At 33.3% G+C, this 24,247-nt stretch overlaps 1 protein-coding gene across 2 annotated transcripts in view; it reads left to right on the top strand.

The window, feature by feature from the left end:
• The window catches only part of LOC139524857 (uncharacterized), a 63,477-nt gene extending 43,005 nt beyond the window's left edge, over window positions 1–20,472 (top strand). For both annotated transcript variants that reach the window (XM_071319968.1, XM_071319967.1), the window contains exons 7-13: window positions 10,873–10,902; window positions 12,196–12,360; window positions 12,869–13,075; window positions 13,867–13,998; window positions 15,830–15,868; window positions 19,159–19,308; window positions 20,093–20,472. In XM_071319968.1, coding sequence (XP_071176069.1) covers window positions 10,873–10,902; window positions 12,196–12,360; window positions 12,869–13,075; window positions 13,867–13,998; window positions 15,830–15,868; window positions 19,159–19,308; window positions 20,093–20,181 — 812 coding nt within the window. In that variant the 3' untranslated portion in view covers window positions 20,182–20,472. The remainder of the gene's footprint in view (window positions 1–10,872; window positions 10,903–12,195; window positions 12,361–12,868; window positions 13,076–13,866; window positions 13,999–15,829; window positions 15,869–19,158; window positions 19,309–20,092) is intronic.
• Window positions 20,473–24,247: the final 3,775 nt, after the last annotated feature.

Raw genomic sequence — 24,247 nt, 5'->3', positions numbered from 1 at the left:
AATTGAAAGAAAAATTATGTAACAGGGTCTGAATGATCTAATTTTAGTTTGTCCCAACGGGTGCGCATTAAGTGTTGACATCCCAAAATGACAGGCCTTTGTAAACTTTTTCCTCATTCTGATGTTGCTGTCCTGTCTAAACTGCGCTTATATGTTAACAGTATTGGCAATCTATTCTTACAAGCTTCCGCGACCATATTTTCTGTACAGTCCAATCATGCCAATAATATATTTCCAAAACTTGTTACACTTGGGACATATAGGGAAAGTTGTGCGCCAAAATAACCAAGTTCAAGGACAATTTTTATACTTCTTCGTTGTTATTTCCATTCCAAAAATCATTTACTGCCTGATTTTCGACGACTGCTTGTATTCGATAAATTCTATCCTGTATTATTTTCCAAAAGAATTTTATTTTTATTTTTTGCAAGCAGCGTTTTTCGGCATACATTTTAAAACGAATTTGTTTCTTGCGAAATTGCACTGAAAGTGTCACAAAAATTCCCCGTATTTTTACACATTATGCTGCGTTTATAGTAAAAAAATCATCGGGAAACGGCGTGCATCAGAGTTAAGCTGGGGTCACACATTCACGAGTCCTTGACAGGACTATTCCCGATTAAAATTTGTCAAAATTCGAAAATATGGGAGGTTACTTTGAAATGTCCCTCCTAGATGGGAATGTGTATGCGTTTGATCACGTTGCAGGCATATATATTGCACCCTATCTGTCTATCAATGTATTTCTGTTAAGCGCATCTCCTCCTGAACAACTGGATGGATATTGAAGAAATATTTACACGAGAAAGTTCTAAATGTTACAGGGGAGATACTCTTTACTTTAATATATGGCATTACTAATCTTCTAAGCGAAACTCTTCCTGAATGTTTAATGGATTTTAATGAAATGTATGTCTGAAAGGGTAATGGATAGAGAAAAGAGAGGGAGAATAGAGGCGGGAGAAAGGAGAAGAGCGGGCGGGAGCAGGGAGAAACTTATATTTATTTTATATCACCTTTTGTCAAAAATATTCATGAAGTATGTGCCACTGGATGGTTAAATCAACATTCAATCAATAATACCTTCTCTTTAATTGCAGTATTAAAATGACTTGTTAAAATATTCAAATAAATAAAAATAAAATTTATTCATTGATCAGATATTATTTTGTCAAAAAAAACAAACGAATATTGCATGTAAAAAGCAAATCAATAATTTTTCAAACAGTAAAAATAAATTTGCGTTGATACGAAAATGTTAGGGCCAGCATGGTTTCAGCTAGCAGAAAATAACAATTTATACAATTAAAAATCTCTATCAATCTTAAAGGTTATCTTTGGATTTTTCTGTGTGAAAGACATATGCTGTGCGTCAATGGATTGCGACTGACTATTCTAAAACACGAAAAAAATGCGTATTTAAAAGTTTTGGTTTACGGTTGTAAAATATGCTTGTCCAGAACTTACCATAGGAAAAATGTGGTGATTATTTTCAAAATATTATCATATCATTGTTTACATTGGGTCTCCATTTGCTAATCAGAGAAATACATGGACTATCCAAATTAAACTTGTTTTTAACCATTTGTAAATATTACTGGGTTGGTTTTTTTACTCTTTTATTTATGCATTTCTTTCTCCTCTTATAGATATAGGAAGATGTGGTGTGAGTGCCAATGAGACAACTCTCCATCCAAATAACAATTTATAAAAGTAAACAATTATAGGTCAATGTACGGCTTTCAACACGGATCATTGGCTCTCACCGAACTATAAGCTATAAAGGGCCCTAAATTAATAGTTTAAAACCATTCAAACGGGAAAACCAACGGTTTAATTTTTATCTCGTACTAAAGAGATAATAAACTACTGATCTCGTAATGACGCGATAGTTTTCTCGTGTATTGCTGTTTTAAAAAAAAAAGTTACAACACTGGTACAAAATTTGTATACCAGTATTGTGGACAATACTGGTATACCAGTATTGCGATCACCAACTACAGGAGATCCCGGCCCACTAAAATATTTGAACTGCATCAACATTTATGTTCAAGAAATGTCTGGTATAAATATGATCGTGGGCCGTAGGTACGCTCATAGTTTAAAATGCAGAAAAAGGTTTTGAAACTGCAATTTTTCTGCCTTTCGCGAATATTGAGGTGTTTACAGCAACAGAGCATGAATAATATCAGCAGGAGTTGGAAAATCTATTGATGTTTACAAAAATACAGGATTTTTAATCTTTTTTTTAAATATTAGTTTTATAATAATTGCAATTCACTTTTAATTTGAACGAAATAAGGGGGTCGTTCTCTGATGCTTATCCTACATTGTCCTTTAATTTAAGAGAACTGACCAGTATTTCTGATTATTCTAATGTGCTTTCCGAATCGCAGTTAGAAAATGTATGCGATATGAAAAACACCTTGTATCGTATTGTTCATCAACAGGTGCGTTGGCCGAGCATCTCTTACGTCAGAACTTTTGTGACGTCATGTAATAATAAGTAAAAGGCGTTCTTAAAATTTGTCCGAACTGATTTTTTTTCACTTCAATATTAAATACACAATAACAAGCAATGCAACTGTAAAAAAAACATCCAAGAGTAATTTCAATCTGTGTGGCAACTGTCCAGAATGGCATAATTTCTCTGGGTAGGTCTTTTCAAATCATCATAAAGAAAAATTGTTTAAACTTCTATTCAGAAAATCTTTACCTGTTTACCTAGCCTGAAATTCTATATGGTTCACCGTGAAATTCACTATTTATGCGTGGTTTATATGTCTACTACACATCATACAACACATGGGCAGCCATATTTAGCCACTGGATAAGAACTTATCCGAACCCCCAGACACTGGACAAATTTTGTCCGTGGTTAAGCTATTTTATCCACTGGACAATTTTTGAACAACCGGATTTGTCCAGCGGACAAAAGTTATCCAGTGGATACAGACTTTATCCTGTGGATAACTTTATCCAGCCTTTTGAACAACCGGGCCCAGTATATTGTGTCACCGTTAGTCTCTATTCTTTAATTTTTTTATCCAATTTTCCTTGTTTTGTCTCATTATTCTCATTTCTATAAATTCCTGTAATAATTTATGCCGTCTTATTTTTTTTATATATCTGATGCACTTACCTTACAAAAAAGCACACATCAAATTACGTCTATGTAAAGAAAAACATCTCATACAAATACTAAGATTGCATATGTAGAAAAGTTCCTTAACAAGTATAACTGGCAGTTTAGCGAGATCACACAATGAGCCAACTCAATTTTCATTTACAAAATTAACTGATCTTAAAACTGCAAACGACAGAAGTCTGAATGTTTCTTAGCTGTTACACCAATAATCGCCTAATCCTTTTGGGAAGAAAATTTTTAGGAACCAACCTTTACACAAAACCACTTTGACAATGTAGCCCGTGTCCATGGAGAAAGATAGAAACTACCCGTCAGTCATGAAACTCAATACTCTTTGAATGCATGTTTGAATCATGCACTTGGAAAAGATGGAATGGGATTTATCCCATACTGCATAGTAACTTGTGAAAAACATAAAAACTCAAAAGAGTATTTTAATTCTCCAACTCTTATAAATTCCATCATGTATTAGCATGCAATAAAGGACAGCTTCGCAAGAACAATAACTTCTCCTGTGAACCTTTATTATAAAAGTAAGGAAATTGGTATGATTGCTACATGTTGTAACGAGGCAACAACACAGCAGAGTTCAAATGACATGGATATTATACGCAAATGTGATCACTGCATGGCCTTCAATATTAAGAAACTTCCTACCATATACAATGTAGTCAACTATAAGATGGCCCGACATGAAAATGAGATGCAATTCAACAATAAAAACTAACTGTTTAATTGTTCATACGTTTTTTAGTTTGTTAATACAAATCTAATTTCATTAACATATCTGATAACAATGTGTTTCTTGATATTTGTTTCATTTAATCAATATACGTCTGTGTATTTTTTTCTCTCGCTTTGTGGCGGCTGTCAAAATAATCCCAACATTTTTGGTTCTGTGATCTATTTATAATGATTGATGCATCAGTAATTAAAAAAAAATCTTTCAGTTTGAATCTTGTTCTAATAAAATTGAAGCATTGTTTATGATACAATCAAAATCCTTAATATTACATTTTTGTTTTAATTCGTCACATTTTACACATAAAATCTGTGTCCATAAATCATTTTTGGTTTGTCTACAAAAGAAAGTAAATATTAAAATCATATCAATTTTTAGTCACCAGCATAGCATATATATGAAAAACAAATTGTTTAAAAAACCCATCATAGAAATATATTTTATAAATTATTGTCCTGGTGCAAGTTAAATCCCACTTCAGGGTGCAAGATTATCTTGCTTTGTTGAAGACCCGACCCATTGGTGGCATTGGGCTGTTTACTGTTGTTTGGTCGGGTTACCCAGTGTCTCTTTGACACATTCCCTGTTTGTATTCTCTATCCAAACCATGCATGGATGTTTTTATTGTTGAAGGCCATACAGTTGCCTATAATTGCTCACATCCAATTCATTTGAACTTGGGTGGATAGTTCTCATTGGTATTCATACCACATCTCTTAATTTGTGAAATGTTGAGCTTTTGGCAATTTTATCTTCACTTTTTGTTTTAGTCTAGATGATAATCTCTTAATCATGATGATGTCTACATTTGGTAATTTATGTCATTCCGTTCACTGGTTGCTGTCGCAGTCATTGACACCTCTTTTCATTGATGCTGAAAATATTGTTCCACTGTCTTTTGTTTTGCAGAAAATCGAATGTATAAATCATTTTGACCTTTTAGTGTACTATGTAAAAAATGGCATCTTCTTTGAATGTGTACAACATTGTGTATCTCTCCACCTCCCCCCCCTTTTTTTTTACACATATCAAGATGCAGGCTCCCTTATTTAGATATATACAACAAACTTATCTTGGATGAAGGTGCTATGTCGGCGTAATAGAAGTTTTACATCAAGTATTTATAAAGTTAACGATACTACACATCAACCCAAAATGTATTTATAACGTATACGACTGTTCGAGTTGTCCCAGTCAACTTAATTGTATAATTATAAACTCGTTATCGTTGCACGGACATGCATGAAAGAATATAACTACTCGGTGTATCAGGTTGCATATGCAATTTATGTTACAGTGTGTGTTGTTATGACATCTTTATGATCTTACCAAGGTTGGATGTGCTGGTTTTTCCTTCGCGTCCATGCCCATGTAAGCCATGCTGTATGGTGTTTTCCATGAATTGTATGTCGTCACAAAAATATATAAATAGCTTTAAACAACAATCGGTTCACTCGGGCTTTTCAATAATATTATCGTAATGTCATTTCTTCCGAAGTCAATAACCAACTTCTTGGTTATTCGTCTTGGACATTATCTTTGACAACAGGCTAAAAAAGCCGATACTATTCCGAAGGTCATAAATTACCATTTTTATATCACTTGTCATCCAGACGCTCTACTTTGAAAAATAAAGCGGCTGGATGATCGAGACTACAGAAATGATTTTTTACTATATAGTATGTTAACAAATGACGGACAAAAATCTAAGGGACATTGGTTATAACCAGTAGTGAAATAAAATATTCCAAGTTGAAAAAAAAGAACTTATCTACATTCGGTTTTTATACTCTCCCTTTAAGAGAAATCCCAGAAATTAAATACACGAAAGATAGCATATTCTATTCGTCTAAATAACAGCCCAACAATGTTAGATCTGTTAGTTTGTAGCAATGTTTTTTTGTTCTTCCCTAGCCAGGGTTCGAGCTGATGCTACTGAGATATCATGACACCAAATCGCCTTGCACTATAACCGACACACTAGACCACTCGAAAACAAAGAATCTACATATATATATGTATATAATAAAACCATTTAATTATTACGAGTACTTTAAGTGTTTAATGGTACTGATCATTTCCTTGAGACTGTTTTAATCGTAGCTGTACGAAAAGAGTTTTGTTTTTGTTAAAAGTACATTTAAAATTGTAAGAAGTTGTGTCATATGATAAATAAGACGTAATACTTGTCGTCTCCAGTGTATTAATTTGTGGAGATTATTTAACTATTTACTGAGTATTTACTTAATGGATGCAGAAAAGGTCAGCATTTTGCTACACGACGAAAAACAATCAGTACATAAATATGCAGTAATACTTGACAACAAAGATGATGATTTATTTTTAATGGGACACCTCATCGGCAATTCTTGTTATTAATGTCGTTTCATTGTGATGTGTATAAAGGGCACAATCGAACATCATGTTCAGGCGATATTATAATTGTATCATTAAAATAAAACACTTTTGAAAATGTGTGCTAATCTTTTATTAATGAATGAAATTATTGCACGTAACATGCCTCAATTTTCAGAAAACTGATAAACTTTAACAGGTCAGGACCACTACCTTATATAGAAATGCATAAATTAGCATACTTATGTTCTCGCACATGTAATTATTTATTTACATGTGACGCAATTTATTTTTACCTAGGTTTTTGACCAATCCACTAAATGAGTCACAATGCATGATGGACTACTACGTGTTTACAATCAACCAAGAGCACGTGTTATTTACTGAAATACAACACATTTTTCGTGCAATGCGGGATTCACAATTTCGCTTAGTTTTTCATTTTGTGTATCCTCATTTATAGTTCGTGATATAAAGTATTACTTCCATGCTCAGATTAACGAAGAGTTGTTTCTATGCGAAGAAAAAAGGGTTTGAATTACCCGATATATAGCCATTAACATGTTTGATGATGGCACAGAGATTCCATGTATTTGTCCACCAGAAGCAACGAAACAACAGCGAAAAAACACAATTACCCATGAGACAAACTTACTGGTGTAAAGTAAGCCGTCGATAAAATGCAGCCGGTGCTGATATTCAAGAGTACAGCAATGTTCGTATAGATAATTAAAGGCAAATGTGGGATCCTTGAATTTTGTGTTCGTAAAAAAGGCGAATAAATATTTACATACATGGCAGTGTTAACAAAATCTATAAGTATTTTTGTTGGTCACATTTCAGTATATGGGACTTCTAAACTGTTCCCTTTTTGTTTTAAGGTAGTGAAATCAGCAACTGTAGTTTCAGTTTGTTCTTTTTTTAACGGGCTCGGACATTTGCCAAACTGGATAAAATCATTACAGCTGATTTCTTAAACCTGCAAAGTAAAACTTTGGTTGGCTTGCTTGCTTTGTTTGTATAGTTGTTTATACAAGCTTTGAAAATAAGATTGACATCTTTAAACAATATATATATATAGGCATAGTTTAACTTGTATATTTTATATTTTGAACAATATACAAACAAAGCAAGCAAGCTAACCAAAGTTTTGCTCCACATGCATTAGGAAATAAGCTGTAATGATTTTATCCATATGTATGTGCGACAAGGTGGAAAATTTGATATGTTTTGTGAAAATTGCAGCGTTGGATCTATAATAAAAAAGAAGATGTGGGAAGATTGCCAATGAGACAGCTGTCCACAAGAGACCAAAATGACACAGAAATTAACATTTATAGATCACCGTACGGCCTCCAACAATGAGCAAAGCCCATACCGCATAGTCAGCTATAAAAGTCCCCGATATGACAATGTAAAACCATTCAAACAAGAAAACTAACGGCCTTAATTATATATAAAAAAAAATGAACGAAAAACAAATATGTAACACATAAACAAACGACAACCACTGAAATACAGGCTCCTATACAATATTTTTTTTTTATGGGATAGATTTCTTGTCCTTTTATATATTTAATTGGGCCTTTTTTTTTTCTTTTTTTCTTTTTTTTTTTGGATTGTTTTACACAAGTAATTTTTGGGTCATTAATAGCTTACTTTTCAGCATTGGACCTATGACTGCTTACTTTACTAAATTATGTCTTTGTTGGAAAGATGTCTCATTTGGCACTCATACCTCATCTTCTTATTTCTATATACAAAGCACGTTTTAGAAAAAAAATATGGTAATATGGCACCCACTATGATCCAGAGACTTTTAATATTGGAGATATTTTACATATGTCAACAGGACAGCAGCCGAACGATAAAAAAAACCTCTGAGGTATCTTTTGTGATAAAATTAGCAACAAACGGATATTATCGATGGATGAAACTATAAAAAATGTATTGAGCTATATACCGTACCCGCTCAGTGGCGGATCCAGGGGGCGGGGGTTCCGGGGGATGGACTCCCTTTTTTTGGACGATCAGTGCATTTGGATGGGGGACATGTAGTTGGAACCCCCTCCCCTTTTGTCCAGGGTTGTGACCCCCTTTTAAAATGGCTGGACCCGCCCCTGCCGCTTTCATAACACTTCTTTTTAGAATACTGAATATTATGATGTTCTTACTATTAGTTCAAGTCCTGATAAAAAATAAATACACATTCAGTACAGAAAGAAGTGTTTCAATGAAAGTTTCGTGTTTATCTAGGCAGAAATGATTTTGCAATGACATTATACAGGTTTAAAAGAGCTTAAATGATTTTCTTACTGGACAGTAGTCACTTCATTGGATATTTCACTGTGTCATGTCGTGAAATTAATGCAGGTTCAATTCATAACAATGCACAAAACCGGTTCAACTACTTTTGCAAGGCGAAAAAGAAAGTCGAATCGTGAAGCCAATAAACAATATTTTTTTAATCTGAGCATGCAAATTGAAGATTACGTTATACATTTTACATTAAATATATTTGCAGAATAAAAACTATGGTAATGAGAGTCCCAGACAATATATTAATTGACTGTTTTCCCACTAATTCCACGTGTTTTAAGTAGTAGTTTACTCGTAGTAGCCCACAATGCATTGTAGTTCATTGAGTCGATTGGTCAGTTTTTCAAGGCCATATTGGCCTTGTGTTTTGGAAATTACTATGCAAATATATTCTGACGTCAGAAAATCTAGAGTTCTCGACCTGTTTAATAAGCATGAAATGTTTGTGTAGAATTTCCAACAGTACTTTTGAATAAATTAAAGTTTGATAAATTATCGTTTCCAAGGAGTTGATAATTAAATATGAGTTAATTCATAGCTTATTGTAAAGCAAATGACCCAAAATAAAACGGAGTAGTATTCGCCCAATAAAAGTTGTTATGGACTCAAAAAAATACCAAAAAACAACTGTTCAAAAACATTAAGTGCACCTGAAGATCGGGTATATCCTGTGGCACAAGTTGTAATCCACAAAAGTGTAAATCTTTGCTGCTAGTCACTCAATTATATTAATTAGCTTTCTAACTTTCCTTATTCATTGTGCATATATAGAGAATTGTAATGGATATAGGAAGATGTGGTATGAGTGTCAATGAGATAACTCAAATCCAAGTCACAATTGATAAAAGTAAACCATTATAGTTCAAGGTACGGTCTTAAACACGGAGCCTTTGCTGACATCCAACAGCAAACTAAAAAGGGACCAAATAAATACTAATGTAAATAAAGGCAACAGTAGTATACCGCAGTTCAAAATTTATAAATCGATTGAGAAAAAAACAAATCCGGGTTACAAACTAAAACTGAGGGAAACGCATCAAATCTAAGAGGAAAACTACGACAAAATCATTCAGACGGGAAAACCAACGGTCTAATCTACATAGAAAAAAAGAAAACAACGAGAAACACTTATGAACCACATCAACAAACGACAACTACTGAATGTTTACTCAGTTGTGTTGTACAATGTTGTGTAGACGATGTATCTTTACAAAGTATTTGCTGCTGGATCACGATAATTTTGGATATTCGGATTTTTTCTGTTGATTAGTATATTCAAGCGTTTTATTTTGTACGGTTTTACTACATTACTATAAGACGTGTCACGGTACTTTTCTATCCCAAATTCATGTATTTGGTTTTGATATTATATTGATTATTCTCATCGGATGTTGTCTAATGCTTAGTCCGTTGCTGTGTGTGTTACATTTTAATGTTGTGTCGTTGTTCTCCTCTAATATTTAATGCGTTTCCCTCAGTTTTAGTTTGTTACCCCGATTTTGTTTTTTGTCCATAGATTTATGAGTTTTGAACAGCGGTATACTACTGTTGCCTTTATTTATGGACCTCTGCCTTTTTTTATTTAAGTTGGAGGTCGGTGTTTTTGTTTATATTACGAATATCTCTCAATTGTTGCAGAAAAGACAATGTTTTTTTGCCTGAAGAAATATAATCAGAAGACAAGTGCATATTTTGACAATACAACGTGAATGCTTCTTTAGAGTAATGACAAAAATCAACAGCAATGTGTTCCAAATCTGATCTCTGTCATACCATTTAGATACATATAATAATGTCATAGCGGAGACAGTTTTCATGCGCGACATTCAAAAAACATAACTTCTTGAAATGTGTGCTAAACTTTCTTTAATGAAATGAATTGCAAGTACTGTTAATAGCCATCAAAGATACCGGGATTGTAATTTAGACACGCGTTTCGTCCACATTAGACTCACCAGTGACGCTCAGATCAAAATAGTTATTAAGCCAAACAAGTACAAAGTTGAAGAGCATTGAGGACCCGAAATTCCAAAAAGTTGTGCCAAATATGGCTAATGTAATCTATTCCTGGGATAAGAAAATCCTTAGTTTTTTTTTCAAAAAAATCGAAGTTTTGTCAACAGGATATTTATAAAAAGACCACATAACACCGAAGTGCTGACTACTGGGCTTGTGATACCCTCAGGGACGAAACGTACACCATCAGTGGCATCGACCCAGTAGTGTAAATATTTATCAAAGGTAACATTATTTTAATTTAATATGCCTGACGCGTAACACTTTAACAAATGACATTTATCTATTTCAGAAAAGTTTTGGGCAGATAAACCAAATAACAGTAAGTTTTTTGCATTATTTTAAGGGAAAGAGAGAGTGAAAAGAAATGTTTGCGCTACTTTTAGTATTACATATTAGACTATTTCTGTCGGAACAAGTAACTATCTTAAGTCACTGCGGTCGGACGGACCTAATTTACCCAAATTTCAGAACGCTCTAAATTTATATAAGAATTGAAAGTATGAATAAGCATTGATAAAACATACACAAAGCTAATACGTATATTTTATTATGATTACTGTTTATTTGGCGTTGGGGTTTGGGCTTGTTCGATTGTGTCTACATTTTGTGTTGCAAATGTCTGGTTATGTAATGTATTTCAGTTGTTTCCTGTAATTAGTTAATATTTCAATTCTATCATGTACAGCTTCTGTTTAATAATTTTATAAATTTACTGTTTGCAAAAGTATAAATTATTCTAAATAATAAGGATGTTCTGGTAACTAACAGAAAACCCTGGCCGTTTTTGGCACAACTTTTTTGATCTTTTGGTCCTCGATGCTGTTCGACTTTGTGCTTGTTTCGGCTTTCAAACTTTTGTATCTCGGCGTCACTGGTGGATCTCGTGTGGATAAAATGCACTTCTGACGTATTAAAATTTTCAACTTGTTGCCTCTTGTTGGCTGTTGTTCGTGTGTTTCTTTGTCAATTGTATTCTCCAATTTATTTATATTGTAGTCCTGTGGTGTTGAGTTGTCATTTTAATGTTATATTTCACATGGCTATGAAAGGGGAGGTTTGGCATGCCACAAAACCAGGTTCAACCCGCCATTTTTTTCTTTAAAAATGTCCTGTACCAAGTCAGGAATATGGCCATTGTTATATTATAGTTCGTTTCTGTGTGTGTTACATTTTAACGTTGCGTCGTATGTTTTCTCTTAATTTTGAGTGTAAATTCACATTGCGATAAGACGTGTCACGGTACTTCATGTATTTGGTTTTGATGTTATATTTGTTTTTCTCGTGGGATTTTATCTGATGATTGATCCGTTTCTGTGTGTGTTACATTGTAGTGTTGTGTCGTTGTTCTTCTCTTATATTTAATGCGTTTCCCTCAGTTTTAGTTTGTTACCCCGATTTTGTTTTTTGTCTATGGATTTATGAGTTTGAACAGCGGTATACTACTGTTGCCTTTATTATTCATATAATAATTGTTCACATGCTTGTTCTAAACAATATGAAATGCATTGCCTTGTCGTTATTTTATACCATTCTTTCGTTGTTATCCTACATGACACAAAATTAGTACATGCACAGCAAAAAAAAAATAAGATTCCTGTTGTTTATTTTCTAGATTGTAGTATAAAACTTGACAAGAAATCAGGAGGTGTTCTTGAATTAAATCAAGTAATGGAAATAAAGCCGGCAATATATGACTGTATATGGATAATAAAGCGACCTCAAGGACGAACTTCAGATGGTATTTTATTACGATTGGTCGAGATCGTTATGGGTCAAGGTAAGATTTAGTTTAACTATACGATAACTTTGGCATTTAACTGCGTCTACGAAACGTTTTCCAGTAGTCTGTACGTCTGTGTTGACATTGAATTATCATTTAAATGGTCATGATTATACATGAACTGTTTAGAAAACTTTGAAAATAACGAAATACTAATTTTCTATCCGTGCAATATATAATCTTTGAGAATCTACATAAGAAAACGCTTGTAACAAGTCAGGAATATGACAGTTGTTGTCTATTCGTTTAATGTTTTTAATCTTTTGAATTTGCCATTTGATGAGTGACTTTCCGTTTTGAATTTTCCTCGGAGTTCAGTATTTTTGTAATTTAACTTAGCTGTATTTGGTAAAAATGTTCGGTATATTTTGTTTTCAATGTTTACCTTAATTGGTTTTATAATTTTCTTGAATCAAGCTGAGACTACTTTTACACAGTAGGAAGTGACCAATCTCTGTGTTACAGTAGTCTCAGAATCAAGCAATTATTTTGGTTTCTGTTGCAGGATGGATAAAGTATGGTAACAACAGTTTGGAAATAAGAAATGGAGCTACTTCACTGGGAAAACTTATTGTCTCTTTCACATCCAGTAACATCAGTTATGGAATGTGGTTGAGTTCTACTGACACGGTTTATATTAGACTGCGAGGGGCGTTGGAACCAGAGGACAAACTTAAATTTATATATTCAGTGGTTGACAATGCAACAGATGGTATTTTTTTGCATTATTTTTACCGAACAACATGTATTGTAAGACAGTAATACGAAAAGTTTAGAATTATGATATATCTGTAGAATAAAGGATAGAGAGGACAAATAGGAAACTTGCATGTTCAAAAAACTTACATTAAAATCTTCATATTTAGAAAATCTGTAGATGTGTTATTATTGTCAATGAGATAATTATCCATCAAAGACAACAGATAAACGTAAGGGCGCTAACGGTTCGTTAGATCAGTTCTAAATATACAAAACCATAAAGCTCAGTTTATTGGGACTGAAAAATGTGACGCATGGGTTGCCCTCTTGTTTAGTTTCTAAAATAGCATTACAAAAGAATGGCGAATAATACCAGCGGGACAATCAAACTTACAGATCGAAATTAAACTGACAACGTCATAGATAAAAAAAAATATAAAGACAAATAGACAAATAAAAGTACACAAGACACAACATAGAAAACTAAGACTAAACAATGAGTATAACTGTTAATTATACAATTATAACAATTCATGGTAAAAAAAAATCTATTTATACGATAACATGTCTGGAGAGTAAGTTTATTACAAATGTAATGGTACAATTTCCTGTAATTGTGATCGCAGACTTGAAATAAATGTCTCTGGTGTAAATTTAATTTTTGCATAATATATCTTTTCAATCGAAACGTAGACTACAGCAGTCAGGGTTCTTATATTGATGTTGTCTTGAGTTGTTTATATTTACAATAGATAAATAAATGAAACATTGTTTTTTGTTTATTTCTATTATTATATTTGATAGCTGGATGTCCCAAGCCTTCAGATTATTTATGTGGAAACCTGTGGTGTATTGACAAGAACTTAATGTGCGACTCAGTTGACCATTGTGGTGACAAAACAGATGAAACACCACATCTGTTGTGCTCTATGTCAGGTAGGTAGGTAGAACTTAATTCGACGTTTAGTATGACGTCCATTATATCTGAACTAGTAACATATTTGTTTAGGGGGCAGCTAACGGGACTCCTCCGGGTGCGGGAGGTTCTCGCTGCATTGAAGACCCATTGGTGGCCTTTGGCTGTTGTCTGCTCTATGGTCGGGTTGTTGTTTCTTTGACACATTCATACTTTGAACGACAAAATTATTTCATGTCTACCTGTGCGAATTTCAAGCGCGCAATTTTACACCAGTACTCAAAACCCTCCTTCCTTAATGGGTACATTTTACATAGACAAATAATATCGTATAATATAATCAAAATGAGGATGTTAATTTGATGTATGCCTTTTTGTGCTTCTTCGTTACATTTGTTGTTTTTATATTGATTAAGATGATAACACAATGGTGACTGCTGTACCCCTATTTTTGACATTTTTAACTATTGTGTCTGTTTGTTTTGTTCACGCATTGGTGACAATATAATGGAATGTGATACGACTGTCATACAAGTGAGAGGTTTAGCTAGCTATAAAACCAGGTTCAATCCACCATTTTCTACATTTGAAAATCAGTCAGGAATATGATAGTTCTTGTCCATTCGTTTTTTATGCGTTTTGATTTTTGATTTTGCCATGTGATTATGGACTTTCCGAATTGATTTTCCTCTGAGTTCAGTATTTTTGTGATTTTACTTTTTTCCCAATTTCCATTCTCAATTTCACTTAATGCAGACATACTTACTAAGGATAAAGAACAGGGGAAAAGATACCAGAGGGACATTCAAACTCATAAATCGTAAATGAACTGACATTGACATTGCTAAAAAACAAAAAGACAATCAGACAAACGGTATTACACAAAACACAACATAGAAAAATAAATATAATACACAACACGAACCCCACAAAATTCTGTGGGTGATCTCGGATGCTTTGGAAGGGTGAGGACATCCTGCTCTACATGTTGCACTCGTTGTGTTGTTAATGTGCAAGTCAAGCTAGTACACATTCTTTCAGAATAACTGGGCTTGGTTAAAATTAATTTGTCACAAAAAAATAGGAACATAAAAATAAAAAGATATGGATGACTGCCAATAAGAAAATTCTAACCATATAGTCATTTAAAAAAGTCACCGAAATGACAAATGTTAATCAATAGCAAACTTTCGAGTTCGATGAATTTCAGTCAAAAACTTTGGTTTTAGTAACCATCATTCTTGCGTTTAGGGTCGTCACTTCCGTTCCAATATTGACCCAGTGGTTGGACACTATAAAGCTATATTGCACGAATTATTAGGCAAATTGAATTCTCAGAATAGTCTTTCAGCACTGCTGTCATTATGGAATTGTGATTAAGTACCTACAGAAAAAATATTATTTCTAGTTCATCCTGCACACTGAAGATCACTAAGACGTTTGATGAACGTTTATAGTGCAGGGATACATGCGATCCCCTCTATCTGGTAAATGACGTCATAAAGGCGCGAATACTTGAAGAGTTTTTTCTGGTGACGGATAACCTCGTAAGTTGTCTATTCATACGGTATAACGTGGCCTAGTTGTGTATATAACAATAAGCGATAAACAAATTTGGTATACAGCAACTATGATATACAGCAACGAACGACACCATCTGACGTTTATCGCCAATAACTTGTAAAAACGAAACCTGAAATTGTATTGAACATGAAAACCATACATCATTATTAAATATCGACTGCTTTGCTCTTACTTTTCTTTCAAAGTGATACCAAAGCAGTTTATTTTGTAACTTATTGCTCAGAACACTCATATGTTACTGATAGCTTTATGTTGTCTCTTTTGAAGATTTATGGAACAGATGGACTATAAAAAAGGACGACAAAGGTACGATTTTTTTTCGATCTCTTGAGACGCTTAGTAAAACTTTCATAATAGCGTAGTTGTTGTCTAAAAAGGGTGTTTAATTTGTGCCTATATTTTCTCCAAAACTTGATGAGTGTGCATGTTCGATATAACATTTATAATATTTGATGGTTTTATGTATAGTTAAGATCATTGTTAAGTGTTATAGTTGAAAATTCTTGATATCTGACATACTTTAAGAATATACACTACGTATCAGTCAGGAATCTACTTCGTCAGAATTATCTCCCCATTACGCCAGTTCATTTTCACAATCGTAGAAATGAAAGCCATTGAAGGGATGACGCGCTACCAATTTTGCTCATGGAAACCGATAAAATTATCCACATTGCACCATTACGATCCTTATATGTCAGTTGTATTTTAAAAGACAAATGTATCAACCAGCTAATGAGCATCAGTCCAGCATTGATTCAACTTAAAACTATTGTCTAATCGGTTGTCAGGTGAAATTTTCGAAAATTCATAAACATTTAAAAAAAATTATAATTAAAAATTTCGTGGAAGGGCAGACTAGATTTTTGTAGTATATAAAGACTATAAACCCTAGTTTTCACACACAAAAAAATATATTTGTTCAAAGATATGCATTTTCATCATCCAACTTGAAAGACTGTCGTCAAGTACTTTCAGTAAAAAAATAGTTGTTCGAACACACATTCTCTGTTTTTGTGACTCATTAGATAGGTATTTCACTTGACCTATATATTTCATCTTTTAGTACTGTTATTTTTTTGTGTTATAAAGTAAATCTGTAGCTTTGATATATAAAAATAATAGAATCTGAAGCGAGACGATGTATGAAATAATCTTACTTTGTACGATATCAAGACAAAAATATTCAACTCAAACACGCCCTAACATAAAAAGGTGCACTCGATTTTCTCTTTTCGATACAATTGTTACCCATTTTTTGGAATTTTTTCTTGAGTCACATAATGGAAGGGCAGACACGAAAATTACTGAACTAATAGATTGATATGTTTTCCGTCCGTGGTAATTTTTTTCAAAAAAATCGGAGGTTATGCATTTTCTTCATCCAACTTGAAAGATACCCATGTCGTCGACTTGAAATCTAATTGTTCTGCTCAACTATGTACTAGATAAATTGAAAGCTTATGCAAATTGTGTTTTTAAAATAAAACACCTCGTAATTGAGAAGAAAATTGTAATTTTGTTTGTTTCTATTAACTTTTAAAATTTTTGTCACTATAGTAAACAATACAATACACATTTATCGCCTTCTCTAACAAAGAGCTTCGATTCTTTTGTTCTATTTCAACCGGGTTTCCGACTGGTATATGTTCTGGACCATATGAGTGTCTGGACCATACACGTATGGTCATGACCATATGGGTATATACTCATATTGTCCGACCATACGCGTATGGTCGGGGTAATTAACAATCTGTTACAGTTTACTTTTAATACTTCTAAACTCTTCATATGGTATGACCGTTCATTTAAAAGACGCTATTATATAGGTAATTTTATTATTATATTATAATAAAAAGATTAGCTAAATGAAAACGTAGTTAATTTGACTTACTTGTCAAAACTATAATAAATACATTTTATATCGATGGTCATTACCTATGGTCATTACCTATGGTCATTACCTATTTGTTATTACAAGTGAATGGCAATATTTGGACTTAAACAATCAATTCTAAAACATTCTCAATGAGCTGTTACACAAGAGTTACTGGAAAGTAACACAGCTTAATTAAGTTGTCTTGTGAATATGGTGTACTGCAGTCATGTTACGATATTTGAGATCTAGAGCTTCTTAAAAACATCGTACATATATCGGAATGGCCCAAGACTCGGTATCACTCAGGCGCGGATCCAGGGGTGTGGGGTTTCGGGGGTTGGAACGCCCTCTTTTTTGAACGATCAATGCATTTGAATGGAAACATGTAGTTGGAACCCCCCCCCCCCCCCCCCCACCACCACCTTGTCCTGGGTTAGGACCACCCTTTTTTTAAATTGGCTGGATCCGCCCCTGTCACTGTAAGCAGCTGCAAAAAGGCTAGCTTTTCACTCTCAAACAAAAGTTGTAGATAAAAGGAGCGTGGACAACCGCACAACCACAACCAAGACTTGCAAATGCGAAAAAGCTATGATATCGTGAGGAAGTAAAGGCAACACAAGCCTACATGCAAGAATGTAATTAGCAATGAAAACTAACTATGGCGTCAATATTTAATATTTACGTAGTATTTGAATTATAAAAATAATACAAACCATCATAGTTTTTTTATATCATTTTTTTGTATTATATCACTAAAGTACTGCTACCGTAATATATGGTAATAAAAGTCATTTTGAAGAATTTTATTGTTATTGTAAACACGTAAAAGACCTTGTTCACATCAACAAACTCTACTGAATTTAACTTACTGCTTTAAAGTTGTTTTTTTTTAATATTTTAAAATGACGTACAGTTCAAATGCTTTATGAGCACTTACAGGTGTTGAAATTCATACTATTGAAATCAAGAAAGGGGTTTTATAGGTGACACGGTAGTATTTCCTAGCCCATAAGGGATAATGATAGCCTTTTTAGAATTTTCACCACTTTCTAACACTGCAAAAAATTCTACATTCACAGTTAACTGAAGTACTTTCATTTTACTATTCAGAAATGAATTTGAATATGTATCATGACCGTTTACTTTTTTTGCTATTTTTAAAAACCTATAAGGCCACTAGTACTTTTAGGTCTTTTATGGTGCAGTGAATACAAAATTTAAAAAAATTCTCAAAAATTCATTTTCATCTGTATGTAAAATTATTTCATATTTTCTACACCTGATTTATCCCTCAGTTTGGGAAAGTATGTTCAGTTGATACTGTATTTTTTGTCCAATCACACTGTTTAGATACATTTACCTAAGTAGGGTACACAAAAGAGCAACCTAAATTCTGGAATGCAAATACTACCGTGCCACCTATATGCATAACCTGTTTAGAGTTAAGTGATTAGTTTGTAACCCGGATTTGTTTTTACTCAATCGATTTATGAATTTTGAACACCTGTATACTACTGTTTCCTTTTTTAGAGTCATGACGCTCACTTGGTTTAATCAGCATAGCCTTCTATCTAATACTTGTGTTCAGTGTTGATAGCATAGCCTTCTATCCAATACTTTTGTTCAGTGTTGAGCAGTTAGGCTGAACTAATGTCATTTAAAACGAACACCAATATGACCATTAGTCTTATATTTATATTTATATTTTATATTGCAGGTGGTGATGTCAGTAACCCAAGTAAAGCAGTTTTAATCAACCCTTGTCTCGACGGATTTGAATGTCAAAATTATGATCAGTGCATACCTCGTTCTAATGTTTGTGACGGCTACATGGATTGTGAAGACAAATCAGATGAAATATATTGTGGTAAGACCTTGTTTGGGTTACATGTTATTTACATAAGGAGATTTAATACTCAGGGCTTTATGGATAGTTGGCAGATATCATATGATAAACTTTTTAAATCGTAAGCAAAAGTATATATCCTATGGTAAGCCTTTAAAACAGTAGAAAATGGCACATATTATAAGGTAAGCTATTAAAACTTTGGGGAAAAGCAAACATCGTGAGGTAAAACATCAAAACAGTGAAACCCTAGTACAAATTGTAAGGTTATATATTAAAGGGTATTAGTGTCCTCTCTTGCCACATGTGGAGCAGGATCTGCTTACCCTTCCGGAGCACCTGAGATCACCCCTAGTTTTTTGGTGGGGTTCGTGTTGTTTATTCTTTAGTTTTCTATGTTGTGTCATGTGTGCTGTTGTTTGTTTGTCTTTTTCATTTTTAGCCATGGCGTTGTCAGTATGTTTTCGATTTATGAGTTTGACTGTTCCTTTGGTATCTTTCGTCCTTCTTTTACGCATATAGATGAACTATTTTCCGCATTATGAATTGTTTTTCAAAATATAATCGCATGTTAAAAGATTGTTATCAGTTTTGCTCGCAAATACTAGTATCAATTCTATTGCATTGTTGGAATAAATTTACTAATATCTTTCTATCGGAAATGTATTTAATCTTCTTTTTTCCTGTTGTTTCAACTATTTTAAATCATTAAAATTGATCGCATGCACACAGTTTATAATCAATTTATGTTTCATCCATCTATTAGATCAGTACATTAACTATTAATTTATTTGTTTCGTTTCAGAATACTATTTAAACACAGCCCATCCGTTGGCAATTACAAAAGTATACGTTTATGCAGTTATGATAGTTTTATGCATTCTTCCAACTTAGAGACTAATGAACATGAACACGTTAAACTAACAAACCAAATAGGCGAATAGCTACTGTAATATTCGCTCTAAAAGAGTACACCAACTGCTCCGGAACTACAGACCAGAAAAGGGCGAGACGCAGAGTGGAGATTGGCCATTAGTTGGGATAGTAAACTTTGTATGCAACATATAGCTACATCTGTGATATTTTTTTTATTTCTCTTGTTTAGAATCAGTGAGTGAAAAACATCGAGTCGTTCATATGCAAATTTATTTTTATATTTATTAAAATGCGTTTGTTTTCAATTGATATGTTTGTTTAACTATAGTATGTAGAAAGTAAAATCACAAAAAAAAAAACTAAACTTCGAGAAAAATTCAAAACGGAAGTTCTTAATCAATGACAAAACCACATTTAACGAATTTACAATAAATGTCATATTCCTGACTCGGTGTAGTATTCTAATTTGTCTGTTCTTATAACTATGTTTAAACTGCTCATGTTAAAACATTAGCACGTCTATGATAGTATAGTGCACAATGTTTTCCAGTTTTTGGGATAGTCCATTCACCTGTCCTTGCGTATCAAGTACAAATTCTGGTTAATATATATATAGGAAGATGTGGTATGAGTGCCAGTGAGACAACTCTAAATCCAAGTTACAATAAACCATTATAGGTCTTGGTACGATCTTCAACACGGAGCCCTGGCTCACATCGAACAGCAAGCTATAAAGGTCCCCAAAAGATTACTAGTGTAAAACCACTTAAAGTATGGTAATGTTTGGTTTAGGAAGTTAACCATAGATTAATTTGTAAAGAATCACTCTGATTCAAACGAAAAGTTCTCTGTAACTGACATTATCAAGATGCTTGATTTCTTGATTGACAACATATTTGTTACGTTTTGAGGACGTGTTTTTCAACGGACTGTCGGCATTCCAATGGGAACCAATTGTGCCCCTCTTCTTGTCGACTTGTTTCTTTATTATTATGAGGCTGCCTTCATACAGACACTTCTTAGGAAGAAAAATAAGAAGTTAGAAATATTCTTAACATTATTTTCCGCTATATATATGATGTTCTCTCACTACATAATTCAAAATTTGGTGACTATAGCGAACGCATCTATCCCATCGAACTACCGATAAAGGATACAACAGAAACAGTTAAGTCTGCTTCATATCTTGACTTACGTCTAGAAATTGACAATGAGGGTCGCTTGAAAACAAAACTTTATGACAAAAGAGATGATTCCAGCTTCCCAATTGTCATACTCCTGACTTGGTACATGCATTTTCTTATATAGAAAATGGTAGATTGAACCTTGTTTTATAGCTAGCTAAACATCTCACTTGTATGAGAGTCGCATTATATTGACAACGATGCGAAGAAGATACAAGCTGACCGGCAGATTTCCCTATGCATCTGTTTGTAGTATTTAAAGTCATTTACACTATTAAAATGTCAATGGTCACATGAATAAAATTTTGTTCCATGTAGCCAAAATTTTAATTGCATTATATCTTTTCGCCTGCCTCGCGTTTAAAGGCTTGTTACATATATGATTTATAATCATTGTATTGAAATCAAAGAACTATTCATCTATCTGCTGCTATTTTCGCTTCATCTCTCTCTGATATACTCCATACCATATCGTACTATATCAGTGCGTAAAAAAATTATTGAATACAGTTATTTCTTTAGCTTTACTTTTACTGAACCTTCTTTTTAATGAAAAGAGGTTTTTTCTTGGCAATAGAGACAACCATATATACATCAAATTATTATCAAAGAAGATCAGATTCTGAGTCTTTATTCGAGTAAATTTCTACAAAAATCATTAAATGTGAATTCATTTCTGTTTTTCAAACATGCAAACACTAAGTAAAAGCCTTTGTATTTTTTTCACAAATAATTTCAAACACGTCTTTTAAATATATGTCATTGACGAACTGCAATAACACATGGTCATATCCTGTACGGATTTCAGTTTTCCATTTTTCATATTTATCTATATAATTACCGCCATTATTAAGTTTACTGACTTTTCAACCCTGAAGCCGTTTCTAGTCATTTCAAAAATAAATAAACATCAACGGTTACTTGAAAGAGAAAAGCATGTCGATGAAAGATAGACAACTCCAAAGCCAAAACAATATACAGACTTTATTTTAATATGCGTATTGTTATGCGTTTACTTTTCTACATTGGATACAGGTATAGGGGGAGGGTTGAGATCTAATAAACATGTTTAACCTCGCCGCAATTTTGCGCCTGTCCCAAGTCAGGAGCCTGTGGCCTTTGTTAGTCTTATATGATTTTTAATTTTAGTTTCTTGTGTATAATTCGGAGTTTAGTATGACGTCCATTATCACTGTACTAGTATACATTTTTTAAGGGGCCAGCTGATGGACGCCTCCGGGTGCGGGAGTTTCTCGCTACATTGAAGACCCATTGGTGGTCTTCGAATGTTGTCTGCTCTATGGTCAGGTTGTTGTCGCTTTGACACATTCCCTATTTCCTTTCTCAATTTTATTATGTATAGACATTTGAGCAAAGCTTTATATACAAGCAGTTTACATTTAAGTATGCCCAACTTTTGTTTATTATCATTTCCATAACAGCGTGGACAACGGCAATACTTTTGTTGGTATAAATACTGAATGATAAATAAAGGCAACAGTAGTATACCGCTGTTCAAACTCATAAATCCATGGACAAAAAACGAAATCGGGGTAACAAACTAAAACTGAGGGAAACGCATTAATATAAGAGGAGAACAACGACACAACACTACAATGTAACACACACAGAAACGGACCAAGCATCAGACAAAATCCCACGAGAATAACAAATATAACATCAAAAAAACCAAATACATGAATTTGGGATAGACAAGTACCGTGACACGTCTTATCGCAATGTCAATTTACACTAAAAAAAAAAGAGAAAACAAACGATGCAACGTTAAATTGTAACACACAAAGAAACGAACTATACTATAACAATGGCCATATTCCTGACTTGGTACAGGACATTTTTAAAGGAAAAAATGGTGGGTTGAACCTGGTTTTGTGGCATGCCAAACCTCGCAATTTAATGGCAATGTTAAATATAACATTGAAATGACAACATAATATTACAGGACTACAATACAAATAAATAGGAGAACGTATTAGACAAAGAAACACATGATTAATGAATAACAAAAAGCATCAGGTTTAAAATTTAATACGCCAAAAACGCGCCTCGTCCACACAAGACTCACCAGTGACGCCCAGATTTAAAAGATATACATAATGAAACTGAAGTATTAACTCATTACATAAAACAAACACGAATACATAATGCAAAGACCAACACAGAATAGACACACCCGACTCAGTCCAGGCCTCAACGCAGTAAATTATGAAAATGACGTCACATACGATGGTGAAAAGGCATTAAAAATTACGTCACATTTGAATATATGAAATTTCTGAAACAGCAGAAAAATGACGTCACATATGAAAAACCATATCTCAAAAGTAAGATAGAATTAGGATTGATTAAAGATTATAATAGAACTAAATACTGATATTGCATTTAAACACAATGCATATTGCAATACTTATTAATAGCAATTAACTATAATATATATATGTCCAGTTTGTTATGAATCCAACTTCAAACGTAAATTATCGTACAGATTACGTTGACCAAAATTAAATCTAATAAATGACGGCGGTGATTAATTTTTCTTTCCATAACACATAAATATAATAGAAAAGACGTCAACACATTTGATAAAATCCGATGAGAATTACAAATATAACATTAAACATTTAAACTAAATACATGAATTTGGGATAAACAAGTACCGTAACACGTCTTATAGTAATGCGAATTCACACTCAGCAAAACAGTCACAATCGGGAATAAGTCACGTTTGGTAATTAAAAGATTACACGACATAATGACAAACCACAATCTACCATATGGTAAAAATGTCCTTAGCTAGTTTGGTTAAAGACACATCGTATGGATCCACCAATTCGTGATGGTGTCCATAAAATTTACGGAGTGTCAATTTTAATCTGTCC

The sequence above is a fragment of the Mytilus edulis genome, chromosome 5 (genome assembly GCF_963676685.1).
Source record: "Mytilus edulis chromosome 5, xbMytEdul2.2, whole genome shotgun sequence".
NCBI lineage: Eukaryota > Metazoa > Mollusca > Bivalvia > Mytilida > Mytilidae > Mytilus > Mytilus edulis.
The sequence above is the reverse complement of the archived record's forward strand: the minus strand, read 5'-3'. Positions and strand labels throughout refer to the sequence as shown.